This window comes from Ailuropoda melanoleuca, chromosome 7 (assembly GCF_002007445.2).
Source record: "Ailuropoda melanoleuca isolate Jingjing chromosome 7, ASM200744v2, whole genome shotgun sequence".
NCBI lineage: Eukaryota > Metazoa > Chordata > Mammalia > Carnivora > Ursidae > Ailuropoda > Ailuropoda melanoleuca.
Window position 1 is genome coordinate 141,438,053 of NC_048224.1, and position 25,408 is coordinate 141,463,460.

General features: G+C 41.3%; 1 protein-coding gene across 4 annotated transcripts in view; it reads left to right on the forward strand.

Moving 5' to 3' along the window:
• The first annotated feature begins 3,804 nt into the window (after positions 1–3,804).
• Positions 3,805–25,408, forward strand: part of CDC16 (cell division cycle 16) — a 29,875-nt gene continuing 8,271 nt past the window's right edge. For 2 of the 4 annotated variants that reach the window (XM_034665541.1, XM_034665542.1), the window contains exons 1-14: positions 3,860–3,992; positions 5,103–5,157; positions 5,257–5,354; positions 6,534–6,572; positions 6,916–7,056; positions 8,718–8,877; positions 9,794–9,885; positions 10,372–10,505; positions 12,451–12,530; positions 14,150–14,199; positions 15,109–15,182; positions 16,684–16,809; positions 22,978–23,130; positions 24,701–24,764. In XM_034665541.1, coding sequence (XP_034521432.1) covers positions 3,891–3,992; positions 5,103–5,157; positions 5,257–5,354; positions 6,534–6,572; positions 6,916–7,056; positions 8,718–8,877; positions 9,794–9,885; positions 10,372–10,505; positions 12,451–12,530; positions 14,150–14,199; positions 15,109–15,182; positions 16,684–16,809; positions 22,978–23,130; positions 24,701–24,764 — 1,368 coding nt within the window. In that variant the 5' untranslated portion in view covers positions 3,860–3,890. Of the gene's footprint in view, positions 3,993–5,102; positions 5,158–5,255; positions 5,355–6,533; positions 6,573–6,805; positions 6,817–6,915; positions 7,057–8,717; positions 8,878–9,793; positions 9,886–10,371; positions 10,506–12,450; positions 12,531–14,149; positions 14,200–15,108; positions 15,183–16,683; positions 16,810–22,977; positions 23,131–24,700; positions 24,765–25,408 lie in introns of those variants that run through there. The other 2 variants (XM_034665543.1, XM_019806663.2) reach the window with 2 other exon arrangements.

The window sequence follows — 25,408 nt, forward strand, 5'->3', positions numbered from 1 at the left end:
AGTGTGTGCGTGTGTGCATATATGATTTATTATAAGGAATTAGCTCATGCAGTTATGGAGGCTGAGAAATCCCGAGATCTGCAGTTGGCAAGCTGGAGACCTGCGAGGGTCAATGGTGTGAATCCCAGTCTGAGTTTGAGTCCCAAGGCAGATCAACGATTGTCTCAACTCAAGCAGTTAGGCAGAGAGCAAATTCTCTCTTACTTTACCTTTTTGTTCTGTTCAGGCCTCTAATGGATTAGATGAGGCCCACGTTGGGGGAGGGCAATCTGTCTTACTCAGTCTGCTGATTCAAATATTAATTTTATCGAAAACACCTCACGAACAGACCCAGAATCATGTTGGACCAAAGATATGGGTATCCTATGCTCCAGTCTAATTGACACAAAACTAACCATCACAGGTGCTCAGGTGGGATCTGCTGATAGAGCATTAGCTGACAGAGCATCGTACCCCAGCCTGGTCTGATGAGCATAACACGAAACATTCTCCTGTTGTTGAAAAGAACAAAGCAGTTCTGACAGGGAAAGATCTCTAATGTACACCAGGGAGAACCAGGCAATTCTCAGAATAATGACATATTACATCACCCCTTTTTTGTAGAAAAGAGAAAGATATTTGTAAATATGTATATGTACATTCAAAGCCCAGGAAGGAGAGTATGAAGTGTACAGCAATCATTGACAGGGATTGTTTCTGGGAAGAGGTGAAGGGAAGGGAAAGATATAGGAGAAGAAATTTCAATGTGTTACCAGTGTATGTGTATGCACAGAAAAGGAGATGGCAGATTACTCACAAAAGTGCTAAGAAAATAATTTTTGAATGGATAGGATTCTCTACGGGAAGTTTTATGCTCTTTTCAGTTCTCTACATTTTCTTTCTTTCTTAGGCTTTTATATGTATAAAGGTTTTATCTACCTTTAAAAGGTAATAAACGTACATGTCTGAAATTGAAGGGGTACAAGAAGATACCCAGGGAAAGTCCTTTCTCACGACTCCTCTCATAACTTCCAGTGCTCATCCCAGAAGGCATTACATTGTGGCCAGTTTTCTGATTTGAGATAGTTTAAGGATCTAAGAGATAGTTTAAGGATTTTCTTACCTATTCTTTATCGTTAGTTTCCTATTTTACTCAAATGGATGCATATGAGAAATACTTCCTTATACCTTGCTTTTCCCCCTTAATATATGTTGGAGATTGATCCATAGCCATACACAGAACTGCCTTATTCTTTTATTTTTTAATTTTGTTTATATATTTTGAAGTTTATTTAAGTAATCTCTACACCCAACGTGGGGCTTGAACTCACGACCCTGAGGTCAAGAGTTGCATGCTCTTCTGACTGAGCCAGTCAGGCGCCCCTGCCTTGTTCTTTTAAACAGCTGTACGGTGTTCCATGATGTGAGTAAACTGTGACTTCTTGAACGGGTTTCCTACGGGTCAGGTTATTAAAGTGTCCCTAACCTTCTGCTTTGACAGACAGTGCTATCATGACTACCCTTATAAAGCAGGTCATTCTGGACATGTGCAAAATGTATCTCTAGAAGTGGAAACGTTAGGGCAGAGTGTGTACATATTTAGTTTTGGAAGATATTCCAACTTGTTCACCATAGACAGTACACCAACATCACGCACAAAAATAGTATATGAGAAAGCCTGTTTCCCCACAACCTTACCAACAAAGCATCACCAATCTATTTGATCTTTGCTGATGTATGAAAAGTGGCATCCTACTATAATTTTAATTTTTATTATGATGGTGAGCTTTCTTTCATAATTCTAGAATCTATTTGCACTTCTTTCCCTGTGGAGTGTATTTTCAGCCATTTGTCCATTTAAATTCTTGAGCCATTGGTCTTTTTTTTTTTTAAGATTTTATTTGAGTGAGAGAGCAAGAACAAGAGAGAGAGAGCACGAGTGGGGCAGGGGGAGCAGAGAGAGAGGGAGAAGTAGGCTCCCCGCTGAGTAGGGAGCCCGATGTGGGGCTCGGTCCCTAGTCTTTAGGGTCACGACCTGAGCTGAAGGCAGACACTCAACCAACTGAGCTACCCAGGTGCCCCGAGGCATTGGTCTTTTTATAGTGGCTTTAATCTAAAGGAAATTAGCATCTTATGGTAGGTTTCCAGTTTCTCTCTTTTTTTTTTTTTAAAGATTTTATTTTTTACTTATTCGACAGAGATAGAGACAGCCAGCGAGAGAGGGAACACAAGCAGGGGGAGTGGGAGAGGAAGAAGCAGGCTCATAGCAGAAGAGCCTGATGTGGGTCGATCCCATAACACCGGGATCACGCCCTGAGCCGAAGGCAGACGCTTAACCGTTGTGCCACCCAGGCGCCCCTCCAGTTTATTTCTTGCTTGTCTTTTGACTTCATTTTCGGTTCAACCATCTACATTATCATTATTATTATTTTTGTAATGAGAATGCATTGCCTTTGCTTACAAAACTTAACTTCATTATGAGGAGGAAAGTCTCCATCGTCACTTACACGTCACCCGATTTTCACTTGGGTAGTACTGATCGATCCGCCGTGGCCCCTCCACTCCGAGGCACACATCTTCGCAGTCGTTCACTGCACTTGCATATTTACACACCTGTCTCCTTCCCGTGCACTACCTCAGGTCGCTCTGCGAGGTAACTCTTTGAGGTAGGACACAGCTTGCCGGAGAAGTTATGTTAGTCTTATTGAGCTCTATTTCCCATGCGGTAAAATGGAAAGTGTACAGTTCGTTCAGAGTTGTGCAAGAATCGCTACAGTCCAGTGTAGACCCCTGAGATCCCCGGTAATCTCATGTGCCCAAGCCATCCCTCACTCCGCCCGACAGCCTGCACTAACCCTCCTCCGCTCATCGGCCTATTCTGGGTATTTCAAGAAAACACTACTCCGGGGCGTTCCCCAAGGCACGCGAGGAGATTTTACTCAGGGGAGGGGAGCGGTCACCACAGGTAGAGGGGCCACCGCGTGGAAACGAGCGGGGAGGACGAGAGATCCGGCTCAACCCTGCAGACAGCACAGGCAAGCGCAAATTCACGGCCAAGGAGCAGGGCGGGGGTCGCCGAATGGAAGATTATCAAGAGGAAGCATCGTGGGTGGGGGGAGGGTTCTTGCTGGAGGAAGGGGGGACGCGGAATCGGCCCGTAAACAAGGGCGAGCACACACGGACGGGGATTCTTACTAAGAGGGGGCGGGGCACGACGGAGCACGAAGCCTCGGGGCGTCGAGGGAGGGGTTCGGTGGCCCGGGCGAGTTTCGTCAGTGCGGGCGCCCGTGCGAGGGAGGCACGGCACCGGGGTCCCCGCCAGCGCAGGCGCGTCCACAAGGACATTCCGCGGTACGGACCCGGCCGCAGTCGGCCAGCCTCTGCCGTTCTCGCTGGGTTTGGGTCACGGCTTCCTCTACCTGGGACTCTGCCGCAACACAGCGCGGCAGGGACACGTGGCGACCCCAGCAGCGCGCCCGGACTCGGCCTCAGAACTCCGAGGCCCGCGTCGCCGCCTACGCCCCAAGCCCGTCTGCGGCCGGCCCTGAGCGCCCCCCGCCCGCCCCCAGAACGAGCACAGGGGTGAACGGCGCACGGACACAACGACGCGCAGCGCGACCAGGGACCTTGAGTAGGAAGGAAAGGCGTCCACGGTCCCCACACCACCCGCAACCCTAGGGCCAAGGGACCGTCTCGGAACCAACGGCGCGACCCCCGATTCTGGCGCCAGAGGGGACGCGTTTGCGAAGGAACTTCCGGGGCGGGGTCTGGCCGGGAGCGGAAGATTCCGGGCGGTGCGCGGGGTCGGGCGGCTGCTGAGCGGGCTTCGGGCGGGCTCGGTGGGCCGCGGGAAGGAGGGCGCGCGCCGGGGCGGCGGACGGCGCTCGGTCGGACTCCCCGGCCGCGCGGCCATGAACCTGGAGCGGCTGCGGAAACGCGTCCGGCAGTACCTGGACCAGGTGGGCGGCCCGACCGGCGCCGGGACTCGTGAGGCAAACCGGCTCCGAGCGCTGGTCCGTAGGGGAGACTGTGGTCTCGGTCTTGGAGGCGCTTGGTCCGGCCGGGCCTGGGCCTTCGCCCTGGGGTAAAGCCCCCGAAGGGAGGGGTCCAGCACCCCCACCCCCGCCTTCTGTGCAGCTGGGAGGATGAGGAACAGGGGAGTGGACACCACCTAAGCGCCCCGCGAGCCTCACACGTGCCCGGAGCCCCGCTCTGCAGCCGCCTAACTGCTGGGCGCAGAGCGGGCGCTCAGTGGAGGGATTACTCCAGGAGGAAAGTTGCAGGGTGGCCTTTGAATTTAGCTAGTTAATAGAAAATTTTCAGGTTTTAGTTTTAATTCTTATTTGGCAGAATTTAAGTGAATAAAGGTACAAATAACCGTGTTTTGTCGAGTCAATACTTTAAAAAAGTTGACTGTATCTGTATCCCCTGCCCTGCCCTCGAATGAACAGCAGTGTTGAAGAAGCGACTCCAGAATCAGCAAGGTCACTTAGTTTTTGTAAAGTTTATACTCTCCAAATAAGTTGGAAACCAAGAAGGGGAGGGAAAAGCATATTCGATATGAAATGTTCACAATGGTGTGAAATGATGCTGCCAGATGCCTGCGTACATTGGAGGGCTGTCAGTTGAATGGGATAGACGCCCCTGAGCACTTTCTTTGGGGCCCTGGGGACTAGTGAGCAATGAAAGGGGCCTGGTTTCCACCCTTGGGGCACTTGGAGTGAGCAGATGTGTAACCATTCTGTAAGCATTCCTCTTCCCAGATTGGCAATGGGATTTCTAGTTTGCATTTGAGAACTGAGAACCATTGCTAATGAAATACTGCAAAAGAATTGTTTAAATTTTCTAGTGCTTTAGGTACCTGCGGATACATTTTTCCAATGTATAAGTTTAAAAAGAAATCCTACCTTCTCGAGCTGTAAATATCAAACAATGTATTGTACCGCTGAACCAAAACTCACCTAGCTGAGATGTACAGTGAAGATATGATTGGTAGATCCCTGCTACATGTAAACAATTATTGTATTAAGATGTTGATTTACTATGTGGCATTCTAATAATATTAGATATCTGCTTAAAACTATTGAAATAACAGTGCAGTTATTTTTTTTTTTTTAATATAGCAACAGTATCAGAGTGCTCTATTTTGGGCAGATAAAGTAGCTTCACTCTCTCATGGTAAGTGACAACTTCTATTTTTTTTCTGATTTCTATATTTTAAAAACCTTTCTATTTTTCCTTGTACCTCTGACCATTTGTGTGATTTTTCCCTTCCAGAGGAGCCCCAGGACATTTATTGGTTGGCTCAGTGTCTTTACCTAACAGCGCAGTATCATAGAGCAGCTCATGCACTTCGCTCACGGAAACTGGACAAAGTAAGTGTCGGTGTGAACTCTACAACTTGCCAAAGCTTTTCAAAACTGTCATTAGATTAAATGTCAAAATTATTTAAAAGGATTCAGGTTTTTTTACTGAATGTGGAAAAATTTTCTTATTCCTAATCTCAGTCATTTTTGCCCCCTCAGTCTAAGTTTTGCCCCCTCACTTAGTTTTGAAAATTCTATTTCCTAAATAACTCTGAAATTATGGATATTCCTTTCCATCTCATTACTGCTCATACCTGTCAGGTCTTTAATTTGTCTCTCTTGTCTCTTTTCTCTAGTAACATCTTTCCCACTCTACTTTCCCTCTCTTTTTAACTATCTTTTAAACTGTTACAAGGGTAATCTTCCCAAAACACAGAAACGCAGGCCGATTATAGCACTCACAGTATCTCTCAGTTATCTCCCATCACCTACAGGGTAAAATCAGATGCATCAGTAGGCACCAAAGGTCCTTTAAGATTTCTCTGCAGTCTGTGTGGAACCCAGCACCACCACCAGTACATTTAACACACACCCCAGTCGTGCTGACTACTGGCAAGCCCTTGGACCTGTGACAGCTGTTCATGCTCAGTGCCTGGAATGCTGGCCAGCCTCTCACTTTTCTCTCTCTTGCACATGTTTTCTTTAACTGGCTAGTATTTCTCACGTCCTTCTTTCAGAGTTTATGTAGTTTATATCTTATGTAGTGCTGTGTTTATGTCTTCCTGCCATAACCTCCTTGAGGGCAGATCCTTACTCCTTCTTTTTTTTTTTTTTTACTATTTTATTTTAATTTTTTTTTTGAAGATTTTATTTATTTATTTATTCATTTCAGAGCGCGTGTCGTGCAGGCATGGGGGGGTGGGGCAGAGGGAGAAGCAGACTTCCTGCTGAGCAGGGAGCCCGATGCAGGACTGGATCCCAGGCCCCTTGGATCATGACCTGAGCTGAAAACAGACGCTTGATCGACTGTGCCACTCAGGCGCCCCTCCTTACTCCTTTTTGAATCCTTGCTGCCTAGTAAACAGTAGATCCACAATGAGTATGAGTTAAAAAGACTGGATTTGGGTTTTCTGCAAGAGTAAAAGGACAAATTATGAAAGTAGCTTCCTTCATTTTATGCTTATACTTTTTTAGAATGAGATGTATGTTATCTTGATCTCTTTTTTAATAGATTAATTTCTTTCCTAGTTGTATGAAGCATGTCGCTACCTTGCAGCTAGATGCCATGTAAGTTTGCTCTCAGTTTCAGTTTTCTTTGGTTAAAGTTTAATTAGATGAATGTTATACATCCCTTATACATGTATAAGGATTCTGGTGATCGAGCTTGGCAGATTAGTAATAGTCTTTTCTTTAATATTGTTTGCTATAAAATATTGATACTCCATTTACTGGAATCTGACGTGCATGAAGAAGAGTCTGCTTTAGAATTCTAAATTTTAAACTCTACATTTTAAATTTAGGTCATGAGTGGGTATGATATTTTATTACCCTTTTCAAATCTGCGGTACTCGTGTGTATGTCTGGTCTTCGGAGCCGTGGGTGGTGAACAGTGTTTCTGGCCTTTACACAGTATGCTGCAAAGGAGCACCAGCAGGCTCTCGATATTCTTGATCTGGAGGAGCCAATCAACAAAAGGTTATTTGAGAAATACTTGAAGGATGAAAGTGGCTTGAAAGACCCCTCCAGTGACTGGGAAATGTCACAGTCTTCGGTGAGTCGTGCTGCAGTAAGCATGCTTGAGTAACATCAGGAAGAATTACTCACATGACGTGGCAAACATGAACCACCACCTTTTATTTGAGTATAACCATGTTAAAACAGTCTGGTTCCCAACTGCTTGCCACTGAAACACAAAAAGATTCTGAGACATTTCGGAGTCCTTAGTTGGAAACTGTAGTTATGTCTTCATTGCTTGAATCTGAAATAGGCTGACTTGAGATTTTTTTTCTTGTTTTTGATACCTTAAACTACTCCCGCAGGTGGAATAACCTTTCCCCATCTTACGGTGTTGCAACCCCTACCCCCATGAAACCTTGATTACCTTAGTTTTCTTCTTTCCGGGAAGTGGTTTGGTATTACTATTTATGTTATTTTGAATATTTCAGTCTGTATACTGCATATCTGCCTGAAATCGCAAATTGCTTATTGGCAGAGATTATATAATGTAGCATAACAAATAATATTCACAGTCAGATTACTAATCTGGACATCTGGACTGTTTTTTTTTTTTTAACAGCCTTCTTGAGATACCTATTTATGTGCTAAGAAGCACATTCATTTTTCTGCGAAGAAAGGTATTTATGAGAGAGCTTGGTATTACCATTATTATTTTTGGACTGCTTATCCACTAATTTACCTGCTAAGAAAAGCATGGTTTATTTGTAATGTGCTATTATTTTATGAAATCACTTTTTTTTTTTTTTAACAAGTCATAGGATACTGAATAGGTCTAAAATTTTCTTGTTATATCCTTTCATATTTTTAGGTTTGGATTTTCTCAATCTTCTTTGCCCTTTACCCATTTTAGCCACCCATCTCTGGATCATCTATAAGTTTAGTTATGAGTTTCTTGAGGGTCAGAGTCTGAATATAAGTTGGATTACTGTATCCTCTTGTTAGTGGTAGTAGTGCAGTGGCTACTGTGTGAACACCGTAACGTGTGCTAGCTATGCAGAGAACTATCACCTCTAGTGTTCAAGGCCTTGTAAGTTAGATGAGGGAAGGAAACTTGTCTGGGGTCACTAGTAAGCATCAGAGCTGGGATTTGAACTCAGATCTGTCCAGTCCTATAAATCTGTGATCATTGTGCTGTGTTGCTGCATTTTCCCATATTAGCTAAGATCCTTTCATTGAGATCTGCCTGTCAAACTGAGTTTAATATTTGTGTGCTGTTTGCTATCTAAATCATTACCGTCTTTTATACAGAACAGATAAGGAACAAAGTAGCAATGACATGTGCTCTATAAAGATTGTTGAAATGAGAAGAGCCTAGGGGAGATACATTAGAGAAGTTTTACTTTGCTTTCCTGTTTCTGTTAATTTATATTGCCTTGACGGTTGTGGGATGGAACAAATCCTTTTAGAGGTTAAGAAAAGTCTCAGTGTTCAGACAATATATAATATTTTTTTTGAAGATTTTATTTATTTGTGTGAGAGAGAAAGCACCAGAGTGGGGAGGGTCAGAGGGAGAAGCAGACTCGCCATTGACCGGGGAGCCTGATGTGGGACTCGATCCTGGGATTCCAGGATCACGACCTGAGCCAAAGGCAGACCCTTAACCGATTGAGCCACCCAGGTGCCCCTACATAGTTCTTGATCAAAAGTTCAATTTAGAAGTATTGATTTGTGTTTGACTCATCATTTTTCCAACAGATAAAGAGTTCTATTTGCCTCCTACGAGGGAAGATCTACGACGCCCTGGATAATCGAGCCCTAGCTACCTACAGCTACAAAGAAGCTTTGAAGCTCGATGCCTACTGTTTTGAAGCGTTTGATCTTTTAACATCACATCACATGTTGACAGCCCAAGAAGGTTTGGAAACTCAGGTGTTTTCATGTTTAGCACAATTAATATTGTTTAGAATTTTTTCCCTCTGAAATCTGTAGAACCAAGAGCAGACTGTATGCAGGTTTAAACAGACCTGTTAATTTCTTTAGCATCGTCAAATATGGAGCACATTGCAAAGGACAGTGGTGCACAGTGCCCCTTGCTGTCAGAATCTTTAGGGGTTTTGTTGTGATGAGACCATCAGAGGTGCCCAGCATGGCTGCACCTCAAAGCCCTGAGGGGCTTTAAAAACATCAGTATGCAGGTCCCAACTCCAGGCAAGTGGAATAGAATCTCTGGTCTTGGCACCCTGGCATCAGATGTATTCCAGCTCTTGGATGACCCTAAGGCACAGCTGGGGCTGCGACCCACAGACCTAGTACGTGAGCAGTAGTGTGAGAGGATATATGCAAGAGACGGAGAGAAAGTGGGGATGTGGTATTAATGGGGTTCAAGCATAGTTTAGCCTAGTGCAGTGGTTCTCAGCCAGGTTGATTTTGCCCTCTATGGACATTTTTCAAATTGGCATGGGAATGCAAGGTTGCTACTAGCATCTAGTTTTTAGAGATCAGAGATCCTGCTAACCATTGTACAGTGCTCAGGATAGCCAGCATGACAGAATTGTCCACACAGGGTGAGGTTGGGAAACCAGCCTGGTGGTCCTCGCATCTGGTCATGACCAGCATTGCCTAAGAGGCTTCATGGCTCAGCCCTCCAGGTGGTTCTTATCACCTGGGTCTGGAACCACTGTCTTGGTTTTTCTTGTACATTTTGATCTTTTTATTTTCTCTTTTGAGTTTGATTTACTTAGACCAAGAATTATAGAAGAATATTTTTCACTGCTGATGGTTTTTCCCCCATAAATATTGTGAGGACATTCTTTTTTCTTAACATTTTTAAGAAAAAGAACTTCTTGAATCACTACCTCTTAGCAAGCTCTGTACTGAAGAACAGGAATTGCTACGCTTTCTCTTTGAGAACAAATTAAAAAAGGTAAGTAAAAACACATAGTATTTGCTTTATGTAAATATTTCACTAAATTTGGTCTCCATTCTTTTACTAGTTAAATTTTTAAGAGTTAATTTTTATTAATTTAGCGTATTTGCAAGAATAAATTTCAGTTACTTAAAATATATGATACGATCCTTAAAAAGTTTCCAAAAACGTGTCTTTCTCCTAGGGACTCCTTATACTAAAAGATTGAACTATCGCATAAATGGGGTGATGTTGTATGAAAATGAGGATTTTTTTCTTATGCTTCCTGAACTTGTAATTTGTAAAATACTTCCTACCCTGGAATTCCGTGATAAAATTGAGAGGAGAGTTGAGCTAATTGAGAGGAGGACGGATGAGACGGGAAGTTAGAGCTTTCAGAGGCTCCCACCGGCCTTGTGCAAACCCGAGCCCTTGGGCCAGACGAGTCTGCCATTTGATTTGTGCTGCTCACTGAGTTCACGTTTACCTTTCTCTCTGTTGCAGTATAATAAACCTAGTGAAACTGTCCTCCCTGAGTCTGTAGATGGTTTGCAAGAGAACCTGGATGTGGTAGTGTCGTTAGCTGAAAGACATTATTATAACTGTGATTTTAAAATGTGCTACAAGCTTACTTCTGTGTAAGTATATCTACTCATTTCTGTGTAGGAACGTAGAGTCCAGTCCCATTTTACCTAAGAAGGGTGCGGGACTGCTTTCTGAATAATCTTGAACTCATTGGTGATGACTTAAATTGCCTTTACCTCTCACAGAGTGCTAGAGGGTTACTGTGGTCTGACGAGAGCGATTTACAGGCTTACGTACACTGTAGCTTCATTCCATTGTCTGGGGAACAGACGTGCCCCTAATTTGTCTTATAATTTAAATACCATTCTGGCACATAGTCTTATAAAATCCATTCTTTTTTTTTAAATTTTTTTAATTTATTTACTTTTTTATTATGTTAGTCACCATACAGTACACCATTAGCTTTTGATGTAGTGTTCCATGATTCATTGCGTATAACACCCAGTGCTTCATGCAATACGTGCCCTCCTTAATACCCATCACCAGGCTAGCCCATCTCCTCACCCCCCCCCTTCTAAAACCCTCAGTTTGTTTCCCGGAATCCATAGTCTCTCGTGGTTCATATCCGCCTGTGTTTACCACCCCCCTTCATTTTTCCCTTCCTTCTTCTAACGATCTCCCTGCTATTCCTTATATTCCGCAAGTGAGTGAAACCATATGATAATTGTCTTTCTCTGCTTGACTTATTTCACTTAGCATAATCTCCTCCAGTCCTGTCCATGTTGATGCAAATGTTGGGTAATCGTTCTTTCTGATGGCTGAGTAATATTCCATTGTATATATGGACCACATCTTCTTAATCCATTCGTCTGTTGAAGGACATCTTGGCTTTTTCCACAGTTTGGTTAGTGTGGACAATGCTGCTATGAACATTGGGGTGCATATGGCCCTTCTCTTCACTACATCTGTATCTCGGGTAAATACCCAGTAGTGCAATTGCTGGGTCATAGGGTAGCTCTATTTTTAATTTTTTGAGGAACCTCCACACTGTTTTCCAGAGTGGCTGTACCAGCTTGCATTCCCACCAGCAGTGTAAGAATTTACACTTTCTCCACATCCTCTCCAACACTTGTTGTTTCCTGTCTTGCCAATTTTTGCCATTCTAACTGGTGTAAGGTGGTATCTCAATGTGGTTTTGATTTGACTTTCCCTGATGACTAATGATATTGAACATTTTTTCATGTGTCTGTTAGCCATTCGTATGTCTTCATTGGAAAAGTGTCTGTTCATATCTTCTGCCCATTTATTTATTTGATAATTTGTTTCTTGTGTATTGAGTTTGAGAAGTTCTTTATAGATCTTGGATACCAGCCTTTTATCTTTAGTGTCATTTGCAAATATCTTCTCCCAGTCTGTGGGTTGCCTCTTTGTTCTGTTGACTGTTTCCTTTGCTGTGCAGAAGCTTTTTATCTTGATAAAATCCATTTTTTGTTAAAGTAGGGACTAGTAAAATCCTCTAGATACTGGTTGCTCCGTCAGGCTCACTAACTAGCTAGGCCATATCCTCCCATACTAGTTTTCAAATGTACACAATTCAAACTTGTCTCTTAGCTAAATTATGTATGCTGTTTTTAATGTATGTGCTGCTGAAGTAAGCACACATATGCTATTTTTAGCAGATCTTTGGGGTTGCTTAAAATACTTGATTTCACACAAACTTTGACAAATGCTTACGATCTCTTTAATATTTCATATTGCTTTTAATCCTTCTAAATAATTGGATTGCTTATGTGTTATAGTTCTGTTGATTTGAAGTAAATATGTGATAGTGTTTATTTTTATACCTAATAAATGAACCCAAATTTTCCCTTTCTTTTATAAGATAATTTTAACCTTAACTGTGCCAATCTGAAGATGAAGTAAGAAAGTAAGAAAGTATTGTAACCCACAGTATTTTACATAATGCTATAATGAGTATTTAGACATAGCTAATTTTAATGAGTTATGTTCTGTTACATACTGCTTCTGATGTAGTAAATGTGTTGCTTTGACTTTCAGAGTAATGGAGAAAGATCCTTTCCATGCAAACTGTTTACCTGTACATATAGGGACACTTGTGGAGCTGAATAAAGCAAATGGTAAAATTGTTTTTTAATTAAAATAATTGTTGGGGCGTCTGGGTGGCTCACTTGGTTGAGCGTCCGACTCTTGACTCAGCTGAGTTCTTGATCTCAGGGTCGTGAGTTCAGGACCTGTGTTGGACTCCACACTGGGTGTGGAGTCTACTGAAAACAATAGATAAAATAATAATTGTTAAGAGATGTCTGGGTGGCTCAGTTGGTTAAGCGTCTGCCTTCGGCTCAGGTCATGATCCCAGCATCCTGGGATCAAGCCCTGCGTTGGAGAGCTTCCTTCTCCCTCTGCCTGCCGCTCCCCCTGCTCGTGCATATGTTCTCTATCTCTGGAAAATAAATAAATAGAATCCTTAAAAAATAATAATAATTGTTAAGACAAAATTTCTGTAACTGTGGGAGTTTTGTCTCATAAATCCTGGATAATTGAGATTGCAGGTGACAACATAATGGAGTTCTCCAATAAAAGTAATAACTAGTAAGAAAGGTTTATCAAAATGACTGAGGGTCAATTCTGTTATGCCACCAGAACACTATTTCTTTATCCCTGCCTCCTTTTCTCAAATGTAGTTTGTGCTTTAGGTTATATAAGCTTTAGAGTACTGGGGGGCAGTTTTTCCTTTTTTCCTATTTTTGTAAAATCCGTAAGAAAATTGATAAGACAGCAGGCAGTAACTGTTTAGAAACTGGAGGGGATAGAATTTTTTGCTTGTCCTTTACGTATTTTAACATTTCAGAAACATTGTTACGTTTGGATGATATTTGCCCTTAAATCTTTTAAACTGAATAGTGAACTCTGTCAGGAGTGTAGAAATCCTGACACTCCCAGTTCCAAACCCCTGCTGCTCAGAGTGTGGTCTGTGGACCATCAGTATCACATCTGCCGGAGCTTGTTGCGGATGCAGTCACAATGGCTGTCCTGGTCTGATGAGTCCGAGTCTGCACGTAGGAGACGTCATCATGGTGTGCTAGGATTTACACATTACTCAAGAAATCATCTTGCTGATTTGATAAACCTGAAAGTTTGGTTACTCACATTGGTTGTGGGTGGTTGAGATGGTCCATAATAAGGCCATGGAGTGAGAGACATCAGTTTTTAAGATAGGTGCTTCTTTCTTTCCTTTTTTTTTTTTTTTTAAAGATTTTATTTATTTATTTGACAGAGAGAGACAGCCAGCGAGAGAGGGAACACAAGCAGGGGGAGTGGGAGAGGAAGAAGCAGGCTCCCAGTGGAGGAGCCTGATGTGGGGCTCGATCCCAGAACTCCAGGATCACGCCCTGAGCCGACGGCAGACGCTTAACGACTGAGCCACCCAGGCGCCCCTAAGATAGGTGTTTCTTAAGCACCATGATGTGCTCTGTGCTGTGCCACTCATCCGGTTTTCCAGCCACTCAGAAGCACTTAGCACCCACTTACGGGGTCAGGAGTCAGGGTGGGGGGAAGTGAATGAAACAGCTGTAGCAGCTGCCATGTGCAGTTTGTATATCTCATTAGGTGAAAGAAAAAGTATGAAATTACTGCTGTGAGAACAAAGTCTATGATTGTGGAGAGTTTAACTGAAGGAAAGTCGTATCTTAAAATTCATTGGATATAATTGTTTTTTTTTTCTTTTTCTTTAATGTAGAACTTTTCTATCTTTCTCATAAGTTGGTGGATCTATATCCTAGTAATCCTGTAAGTAAATGTATACCTTTTTTTCTTAGGGTGTTTTTTTTTTTTTTAATACCTGAACCTTAAAAGAATACTTAACTGGTGTTTAAGTAGTAGCTTATATTTAAATTCAAGTGAATAATGTTTTATTTCAAGGTGTTGGAGGAGAACTTCCTAGTGCTATGATAATTACAAGCAGTGTTAACTTTTTCAGTCCACGAAAGTTTTTTTTTTCTTTTTTTAAGTATCTACAAACAATAGCTTAAGACAAAAATCCTTTTTTTTTTCTGGTTATAGAAATTATATATGCTTATTTTAAAATACTTGACATACAGAAAAATAAAATGTTGAAAGTGAAAGTCCTACTCTCACCTCTTGGGAGTAATGATTTTTCACATTGCATGTGTAAGATACCTTGTTGAACTGTGTAATGATTGAATCCTTGTGTCTCCCATGCTGCTGTGGATCACAGCCAGGACCCAGAAATTGAAACTGGAATCAGGAACTATGTCTTTAGAGACAGAAGTCAGGATCAAGGCCTAAGGCTCACACAAGAATCTGTACCCTAGCCAGTGTGAAAATAATTTAGAAAGAGGCAAAACCAGTGCAAGAGAAGTCAGCTAATGAGGCCGATCCTGGTTAGTGCCTGCTTAGAGCCAGGGTCAAGCCAGGGAACACGATTCAGGCTGGTGTTTGAACTAAGCGTTTGGGGCCTCATCTATCAAATGCAGGGACATCGTTGAAGGCACTGTGAGGAAGAATCTGTTCTTTTTCACCTAGGGCTTAATACCCTGTCTCAGAGAAGTTTCTAACTTGAATAACTTGAACTAGAACATGTGATGGAACATCTAGTCCACTCTCTGGCCTAATATGTTAGAGATTTCCAGTTGCAAGTTAAGCAGCTTCGGTCACAATAAATTTTGAACTTTGTAGGTGTCTTGGTTTGCAGTGGGATGCTACTATCTCATGGTTGGTCATAAAAATGAACATGCCAGAAGATATCTCAGGTATGAATCTGTTGTCTTCATCTGTAATAAGCCTACAGGAAGTGATTTCTTGTTCATCCTTTTCAATACAATAGTTAGTTAAATAATTGAAAAGCAGTATGAAAGAATGATTTCTTTAGCAGATTCAGTTCAGTTGTGTCAATTATGTACCTTTTTATAAGGTGTCATGAGGGGAGATGATTGAAGTCAGTGGTATCGACCCTGTTCTCGAGAACTTAGGATATATTTATTATCTGTAAATGAGAAAAAATATGAAACAATGTAATTTGAAACCTGTTTTTCATTTATGGAGATACTATTAATCTTCTAGGACTTTTTGTTAACAGTTGTGGAATTACATGAAACCACGTGAGATTAGGATCACTAAATGTGTCTATAGAACAGAATTCTTGGCATAGTGAACTGCTTTATAACAAGAATCTGCTGTGGTCTTAGCTTAAGGAACTCCGTGCAACCCAGTCAAGCTCCTTTAACCAGTATTATTCAATTATTCAAGTACAGAAAAATGTCTAGTGTGGGAAGAATTACTAGAGATTTAAAATACTGTAACAACTGATTTCTTCCACGTGAACAAAATAGAAAATGGCTCCTAAGAGAAAGTGTATAAACTTTGGACCCAGATTTGAATTCAAATGCAAGTCCTGCCACTTACTAGCTGTAATTCCTTGGGAAAGTTAATTTCTCTGACCCTCTCTCTCCTTTAAAAATGGGAATGATCCAATACTTGTATCCCAGGCTTGTTAGGAAAACCAGGAGGATGACATGTAAGGATCTTTCACTAGGAAAAAAATAGGGAGGAATTCTCTGGTTAGTTGAGTCTTCTGCATTTTAGGAGAACTTGTGCTTTCTCGTGGAGTAGGAAGGTGTGCTTCTCTGATTATGTGATGGACTCTACATGAAACATTTGAGTGGTAGAAAACGTAGAAAATAAAATGCTGGGAAACGGTAATCTCATCCTTTATGTTTTCCATGTTTTATGGTATGGGTCACCAGTGTGTCTGCTAACCGGAGATTACTTATGACTGTTTGAGACCGTGCAGTCCAGTCTGCAGAACCAGGGTGACTCTCTTACCACCATCCATGGGATGTCACTTAATCTTCCCCGGCTCAGTATCCTTATGTTTAAAATATAATGATTTATCTTGCAAGTTACTAGGATTAGGTGATGCATATAAGGCCTCTAACATGGTGTCTCAATAAAGGGTTGCTGCCACCACCATTAGTGAAACAAAGCTCCTGGATTAAGTTATATTTGTAAATTCCGTACAGGATGCCAGTGGGTTATCATACCTAAAAAGTTGTGGACCTCTCTTAAAATTTCTTAAAATTTTGCTTGTACTATTAATCATTGTTTTATTTGAAATAAATTAACACAATTGCTATACAAGTATTCAGTATGTGGAGAGCTCATTTGTTCTAATATCCTTGAAGCCATCAGTTTATATCTGATTAACAATTTAAGAATGAGTGTATGACTAGAATGACATCTCTTTTTTTTCAGCAAAGCAACAACACTTGAGAAGACTTACGGGCCTGCGTGGGTAGCATACGGGCACTCGTTTGCAGTGGAGAGTGAGCACGACCAGGCCATGGCTGCCTACTTCACAGCTGCACAGCTGATGAAAGGGTACGGCAAAGCACGCAGTAAAATCCACGAAGGATTGCTTTTGCTCACAAGATGACGATTCCCTTGTTACTGCCACCGCCATTTGGTCGCTGAACTAAACAAAAATACCATACTTGTGTCATGTTAATAGCTTATGATTGTAAAGTAACTATGGAAATTGAGGGAAGGAGAGGCTGGTGTAGTGATTTTGTCTGGCAGTTCACCTTAACCAATACAGAAGGGAATGAAGCTGAGGGAAGAGATGAGGCTAGAAGCTCCTTCTCACATGCTCATGCAAGAATGAAAGTATTCATGCGCAAATTGTTATTTATATCCTATTTAAGTCCAAAAGGTATTTGCTGTGGGCTTAATGGACTGTATTTGCCAGTGTTCTAGATTTATGTCAGTATTAAGTGTATTGATAGTGGCGTAAGTGTGCCCTAAGAGTATCGTACTTTGGGGAATGAAGTGTTGCTGTTATTCCTGTCCACTCTCTTTGGACTCACCTAGCCCTAGCTCTAGCCCTAGGCCTGCCGTGCAGGTTTGTTTTTTGTGGGCCACCTCCATCTCTGGAGAGGTAGTAGGCATGCAGTAGGTCACACTGCCTAATGATCTTGGCAAAGTATGTATCCTCTTGAAAAATATGTGTAATCGCAGTACTTATTCCTGGGAGTGGTTCCTGGGAGTGACGGCGACAATACCAGTTCAAGACTTTGAACAGTACCTGATGTGCAGAAAGCACTCAGCAGAAGCTACCTTGATTTGTTTGCTTGTAGTATTCAGGAGTGGGATCATGTACTCATTCACACTGAATGTTCTCTCGTTAGGGTTAGCCCTTTTCAAACTGTCAGACTTATTTTGGTGCCCAGTTCTGCATCTAAATTATTAGTGATGCCCAGATTTTTTTCAGTTCTTTGGATTTGGTGTATATGACTTTTATATCTAACTTGTCATCCATGTACATATTGTAAAGTTTCATTCCCTAACTGCATTAGTCTCCTCAGACTGCCTTACCAAAGTGCCATAGACAGGATGATTTGAAGAAAGAAAATGTACTTTCTTTTTTTTTTCTTTTTTAAATTTTTTTATTTACTTGAGAGAGAGTGCACGCAGTAGAGAGAGCATGAGTACTGCAGAGGGGCAGAGGGAGAAGCAGGCTCCCCACCAAGCAGGGAGCCCGATGTGGGGCTCGATCCCAGGACCCTGAGATCATGACCCGAACCAAAGACAGACGCTCAACTGACTGAGCCACCCAGGCACTCTGAAAATGTATTTTCTCACCACTCCAGAGGCTGGGAAGTCACTGGTTAAAGTGCTGGCCCATTCAGTCCATGGTAGATAGCCATCTTCTCACGGTGTCCTCATATGGCAGGGAGAGAACTCTGGTCTCTTTCTTTCACAGGGGTTCCAGCCCTATTGTGTCATGTCCCCACCCTTATGACCTCATTTAACCTTTATTTAATTTCCTCACAGGCCTTCTCCAAATGTAGTCACATTGGGGTAGGGCTTAACATGAATTTGGTCAAGGCAGGGGGCATTTAAATTCAGTCCTAATACCAACATACTAGAAACAAGCCTCCAGAGGTGCCTGGGTGGCTCAGTCAGTTAAGTTTCTGCCTTTGGCTCAGGTCATGATCTCAGGGTCCTGGGATCCAGCCTCCCGTTGAGGCTCCCTGCTCAGCAGGGAGTCTGCCCCTCCCTCTTCCTCTGCCCCTCTCCTACCCCTTCAAATAAATAAAATCTTTAAAAAAAAATAATCCTCCAGGTTAAAATTGTTCATCCAATTATTGATTTGCCCAAATGGCCCTTGATACTCAGTCCAGGATTCTCCAGTTTATCCACGAAGATGTATAAGACTTTTCCAGTGCTTTGCTGAAGCTTGGTTCCCATGTCTACCTAGACCCCATATCTATCAATCTGATAAATTGGCAGTAAAAAATCTCCATAATTTACTGTGGATTGTTTCTTATGAGTACAGGCTAGAGTGCTTTTTTTTTTTTTTAATTTTTTTTTCTGGGTGCTCACAAACCCAGAATAGTTATTATTAGTTGTTTGTTAGTTCCTACCTAAGAATCAAAACCAATAACAGTTTCCCAATTTAACAAACTTTATCCAGTTAAAATTTCAGATCAGCTCATTAAGATAAGCATTGTTCTTTTCAGTTCTTCCCCATCAGAACAACTTTGCATTCTCTTAACTTGCCCTATGTTTGGGTGAATGTTTGAAATTGTGTAAATATTTTAAAATTTCCTTTAGGATATCTTCTTTGAGCCACTGGTTATGTAAGAGTATGTTGTTTAATTTCCACATATTTGTGAATTTCCCAAATTTCCTTCTGTTAGGATTTCTAGTTTAATTCCATTGTGGTTGGAGAACATAGTCCTTTCAAAGTTATTGACGCTTGTTTTATGACCTAACACTGTCTGTTGTAGAGAATGTTCCGGGTACGCTTGAGAATTCTGCTCTTTTTGAGTTCAGTGTTATCATTGTAATCCCTTGGGTCTGGTTGGGTGATAGTGTTGTTCTTGTCTTCTGTTTTCTTTTTTATCTTCTGCCCATTATTCTATCCTTTATGGCAGGTGAGGTATTGAAACCTCCCAGCTACTACTGTGTGAATTGTCTCTTTTCCCCTCCAATTCTGGCAGTTTTTGCTACATGTATTTTGGGTCTCTGTTGTTAGGTTCTTGATGGATTGAACCTTCTATTATTATAGAAGGTCCTTCATTGTTTCTGGTAACAGATTTTGTCATAAGGCTATTTTGTCTGATATTGGTATAATCTCACCAGTTCTCCTTTGTTACTGTCTGCATGGTCTTTTTCCCATCCTTTTACTTTTAACTTGTTTGTTTTTGAATCTAAAGTATGTCTCTTATAGACAGCATGTAGTTGGATTGTGGTTTTATTATCCATTCTGCCAATGACTTTCCTATTGATGGAATTTTATCCATTTATGTGTTATATAATTACTGAGAATTTAGAATTTATGTTTGCCATTTTACTCTGTTTTATGTCATCTTTTTTGTTCTTCCTTATTACTGCCTTTTGTATTAGATATTTTGTAACATACATTTTAATTCCTTGGTTTTTCCTTATAGTATGTTTTTTTGCGTTGTGTTTTTTTGTTGTTTTGGGGTTTTGTTTTGTTTTTAGTGGTTACCTTGGAGATTACAGTTAACATCTTAAAACAGTCTAATTTAGATTAATATTAACAAAGGGGCTTTCCAACACCAACAACCAGTTCCCTGGTTCTCTGGACACCAGCTGCATCCTATAAGTCAGTTCAGTTCTGATACTACCCAGACTTAGTGCAGGCCCTTCACAGGGTAAGCTCTCAGTCCCACAAGACTGCCCCTTCCCACTTCAGATGCCCGTGGTAAGTCCAGGCACTCACTTCTGACTAGCTACGAATCAGAGGTTCCCATGACCCTCTCCCGAGATTTGATGATTTGCTAGAATGACCCACCAAACTCAGGAGGGCATTTTACTTACGTTTTTTGGTTTATTATAAAAGATACACTCAGGAATAGCCAGGTGGAGGAGATGCGCAGGGCAAAGTATGTGGGTGGGGGTGCCCACAGCTTCTACGCCTCTCCAGGCATGCCACCCTCTCAGCACTACTCTGTGCTTACCAGCCCAGAAGCTCTGAGGCTCATTGTTTAAAAGTTTTTATGGGACTTAATCTCTAAACCATCCCTTCCTGGGAGGTCGGTGGGTGGGAAGAAAAGTTGCCACCCTCTCATCACTTGGTCCTTCTGGTGACCAGTCCCATCACAAGGCTGTTGCAGAGTGCTACCCTGCATCACCTTCATTAGCATAAACAGGTGTGATCAAAAGGGGTCATGAATAACAAGAGAGACTCCCATCACTCAGGAGATTGCGAGGGTTTTAGGTGCTCTGTATCAAGAACAAGGGGAAGACCAAATATATTTCTTACTCTTCCACAGCACCGTAATTCCAGGAGTACATAAAAACTTTACCCCTGTGCATCTCTCTTCCCTCCTACTTCCTTTGTGCTATTATCATACATATCACATCTTGCACATTGTAAGTCCCTCAACACAAATTTATAATTGTTATATTCAGTTATCTATGAAATCAAATAGAAGAAAAGAGTTGCAAACAAAAATGTATTTATATGGTCTTATGTTTATGTGGTTACTTTTACTAAGCTATTTTTTTTTTAAATGTGGGATTTGAGGTACTGTCTAGTGTCCTTTTCATTTCAGCCTGAGGGACTCCCTTTGGTATTTCTTGTAAGGTGAATCTGCAACAATATTTCTCAGCTGTTTGCTCCCCTGAGAAATTCTGGATTTCACCTTCATTTTCAAGGGTAGTTTTGTTGGGTATAAAATCTTGGTTGGCGCTCTGTTTCTTTCAGCACTTTAAACGTCGTCCATCTGCCTTCTTGGCCTCCAGGTATTTGATTAGAAGTCAGGTGTTAATCTTATTGGGAATCTCTTGTGTGTTATAAGTTGTAGTTTCTTACTGCTTTAAAGGTGGGGGGTTGCTTTTTCAGTGGTCTAACTATGATTTGTCTGGGTGTGGATCTCTGGTCTACTTGGAGGTTTTTTGTTTCTTTTTTTTTTTTTTTTAAGCATTCGGGTGTTTTTGGCCCAAATATTCTTTGGTTTCAGGTATTCTTTCTGCCCCTAACTGTCTCCCTTTGCCTTCTGGGGCTCTCGTCTTGCATATTTTGGTGCGTTTGGTGGCAACCCACAGGTCTCTGAAGCTCTGTTCATTTCTCTTCATTCTTTTATCTTTCTGTTCCTTAGACTGGGTAATCTCAGTTGATCTGTCTTCAAGTTCACTGATTTTTCAGCCTGTTCAAACTGCTGTCAAACCCTTCTGAATTTTTTATTTTACTTTTCAACTTGAGATTTTCTATTTATTTCTATTTTCACGTCTAAAATAGTATATTTAAAGGGTTTGTCTAGCACATCCAACATTTGGTCTTTGTCCCAGACAGTTTCTGTTAACTGGTCCCCCCCAACCTCTGACCCCAGATTGCTAATTGTTCCCTGTGTCTTTTGCACACTTAAGCTGTTTTTCTAGAATAAACACCCCTCAGGTTGTTGTAAGCCTTTGGTTAACTTCCAAAGTTTTGAAAAAGTTTATTTTGATAATTTGTCAGTGTTCTTGTTGCTTTTATAGAGGAGAGTTTTGGAGGTCCTTACTTGGCCATTTTGGAAGTACTTCCTCCAGGTAAATCCTTTTAAGGGTTCTTTACGACCCTTCTGTAGGTGATGGAGTCTTTATCTGACTCATGATTTTTTTTTTTTTAAAGATTTTATTTATTGGACAGAGATAGAGACAGCCAGCGAGAGAGGGGAACACAAGCAGGGGGAGTGGGAGAGGGAGAAGCAGGCTCATAGCGGAGGAGCCTGATGTGGGGCTCGATCCCGGAACGCCAGGATCACGCCCTGAGCTGAAGGCAGACGCTTAACCGCTGTGCCACCCAGGCGCCCCTGACTCATGATTCTTGATTAAAACCAAAGCACATACCAACCAGTTGGTTACTATTTATAGACTTTCTTAGATCCATCTTCAAAGAAATATTATTCTGTTTCTTTTAATGTAATTACTGGTCTGACAAGAGATGAAGATTCAGTTAAGTGGTTAGTACTTACTCTGTGCTTAGAACTGTTTCAGAGGATGTGAAAATGGGGTATACATGACATACTTCTGAACTCCCTAGCATAGAACTGACAGGAGTTGAGATAATAGGAATCCACACAAGGGAGAGCCATTTAGTTTAGAAAGTCAGAAGCGTTTCACAAAGGGACGTGGAACTTGAATACCTCGTGAAGGACACATGGTGCTGAATCAGAAGAGGAGAGGAGGGAAGACAGTCTAGGCTAAGGGTCTGACATTAGCATCGTGGAAGAAAACAGGAAGCACACACCTGTCCTGCTTCAGAGGGTTTTTGGGTTTTTTGTTTTTACTGTAGAATGATGAAAAATAAAGATGAGTAGGTGGCTGATGGATTCTAGAAGTAGTAGCTGATCGGTCTAAAAACCTGTTGGACCTTGATTAAATATCAGTAAATGAAGTGTTAGGAAAAAAGTAAGTACCTCGTTTTTTGGCTTGTTTAAGTTATTTTGTGGACAGGATTTAAAATTGGTAAGTTAATTGCTGTTGAATTATAAAGTTTTAGGTGTGTTGAATATGTGAAATTTTCCAATTTTTTAGGTGTCATTTGCCAATGCTGTACATCGGATTAGAATATGGATTGACCAATAACTCAAAATTGGCTGAAAGATTCTTTGGCCAAGCACTAAGCATTGCACCAGAAGACCCATTTGTTATGCATGAGGTTGGTGTGGTTGCATTTCAGAATGGAGAGTAAGTACTGAAAGGCCCAAAACCCTTCCATTTTCTTTCTGTAGGTGAAGTAAAACCTCAGTCAGTAGAGGTTTTACTGTCCTCAGTGACTCTTCATTAGATTTTTGTTTTTAAATATGTACCATTTTAGGAGAAGGAGGCAGACAGTTAAAAAAGAAAAGAAAAGAAAATACGAAGTGTTATCTTGGATTTCTTTAAATTTACTAAACGGGTTTTGGTCCCCTTGGACGTTGGCTGCCACAGGCTCATAGTTCCAAGACTGGACAGTTGTTGCCGATGGTCAAGTGACTACATCCCATATGGTGGCCTGGAGGCATCACGGAACCCTTCATCACCTCGTTGTTGATTAGGAGCTGGAGTCCTACATTTGAGAAGGATTTCCCACAGTTGTGAAAGAAAAATGTTACTCATTTAGTTGCCAGTTAATCTGAAAATTAAACTAATTAGAATGGCTCATTCTTGGAGTTTCCTAGTCATTTGAGACATTACTGTATCCTTGGATATTTGTAGAATAAGTAATTCAGTGTCATACTCTAAAGAGAAAAATATTTGTAGTTCTTTGTGCTAAATTATACATTAATTTAAAAACAGTAACTCAGTACTCCTGTAGTGTTATTTATGGTGTGTGTGTGTGTATTCTAAAAATTGGATGATCTGGTATATATAAAAGCAAGTTTGGAGCTGTTTTATTTATTTATTTTTTTTAAAGATTTTATTTATTTATTTGACAGAGATAGAGACAGCCAGTGAGAGAGGGAACACAAGCAAGGGGAGTGGGAGAGGAAGAAGCAGGCTCTCAGCAGAGGAGCCTGATGCGGGGCTCAATCCCAGAACACCGGGATCACGCCCTGAGCCGAAGGCAGACGCTTAACGACTGAGCCACCCAGGCGCCCCTGGAGCTGTTTTAAAATAATATACAGTGATGATTTATTAGACAGTCCATTGGTTTGTAAGCCAGAGTCAGCACTTTCACGTTTGCAGATAGATGCACGTTCCCAGCTGAGGCGGAGATGACGTTCTGCCTTCCCATTTCTGCTCTCATACTGTAAATGAGCATTTTTTTTCTTTTCACATTTTTATGCTTTTTGTTGATGATGTTACTGTTTAAAATGATCACCAAGCGTGGTACTGATGTGGTGTTCCTGACCCTACGTACAAGAGGGCTGCAGATGAGCTTTGTTGCTGGTCGTGTTCAGTGTCAGTGGGTCAACATGTATGTTAAGTAAAGTGTCAGTCAACAGAAGCACATGGAAAACAGGTTATACGTTGAACAGTTGACCACAGGTTTGTAGGAACCTGACCCTATATTTTCACCAGGAGCCGTAGTTCAGTATTTGTTAAAACAGTGTTCACAGTGACTTTATGGAATATAATTACCAAGAATAATGAGAATTAACTGTATCTACTAAAATCTTAAACTCCTGTGATGTTAATGCCGTAAAATTAATCATTTATCTGACCTTTAAATTTGAGTTTTAATAAACTGTTTACAGAAGTTTACCTCATTTTTCTTATAATGTTTATACTTGCTAATTTTGAATAATCTGCAAAGTTTCCCCCTTTATTTTAGATGGAAAACAGCAGAAAAATGGTTTCTTGATGCTTTGGAAAAAATTAAAGCAATTGGAAATGAGGTATTTTATGTAATATTTGTAACTCTTAGGGTGTTTGCTGTTGAATGAGAACAATGATATGGACAATCTGTCTTGCCCAGGAGACAGGGGCTAATATTTATCCTGGCAAATAGCTTGTTAATGTTTGGATTTCAGGCATTTATTTTGCCACATGGTATAAAATGAGTGTGTTTCTAATTGAGAGGGAGGGTAGGTGTCGGTTGTGAGCTTCCTAAGAGGCTGTAGTTTTGATAATGTGGGAGTAATCAGAATATATTTGTTGATTATTTGATATGGGGAATATGTGATACTGGACACTGGTGGGCACTGTATCATCTAACATAAGATGTCCTTCTCTGGCACTGAAGAGCCTCCTCTTTGGTTAATGGGTAAATATGCAGTACCCACCTCTGTAGGAATAAGGCCAGGTATCCCTTTATTCAGACCTATCATGGCTTTCTCTTACCTCATACTTAATACATATTTACATCTCTCAATGTTTGAAATATTTAACTAGGTTCTGCCATATGAAAGATGTGTGCTCGTGAATTAACTTCCCAGCTAGCTTGGATGTGTACACCTGGGTATTATTTTAAAATGAACAGTTAGTTTTAGATATTGTCATCATCCGTAGATGAGGGATTTGCATATCACCACTCTTCTGG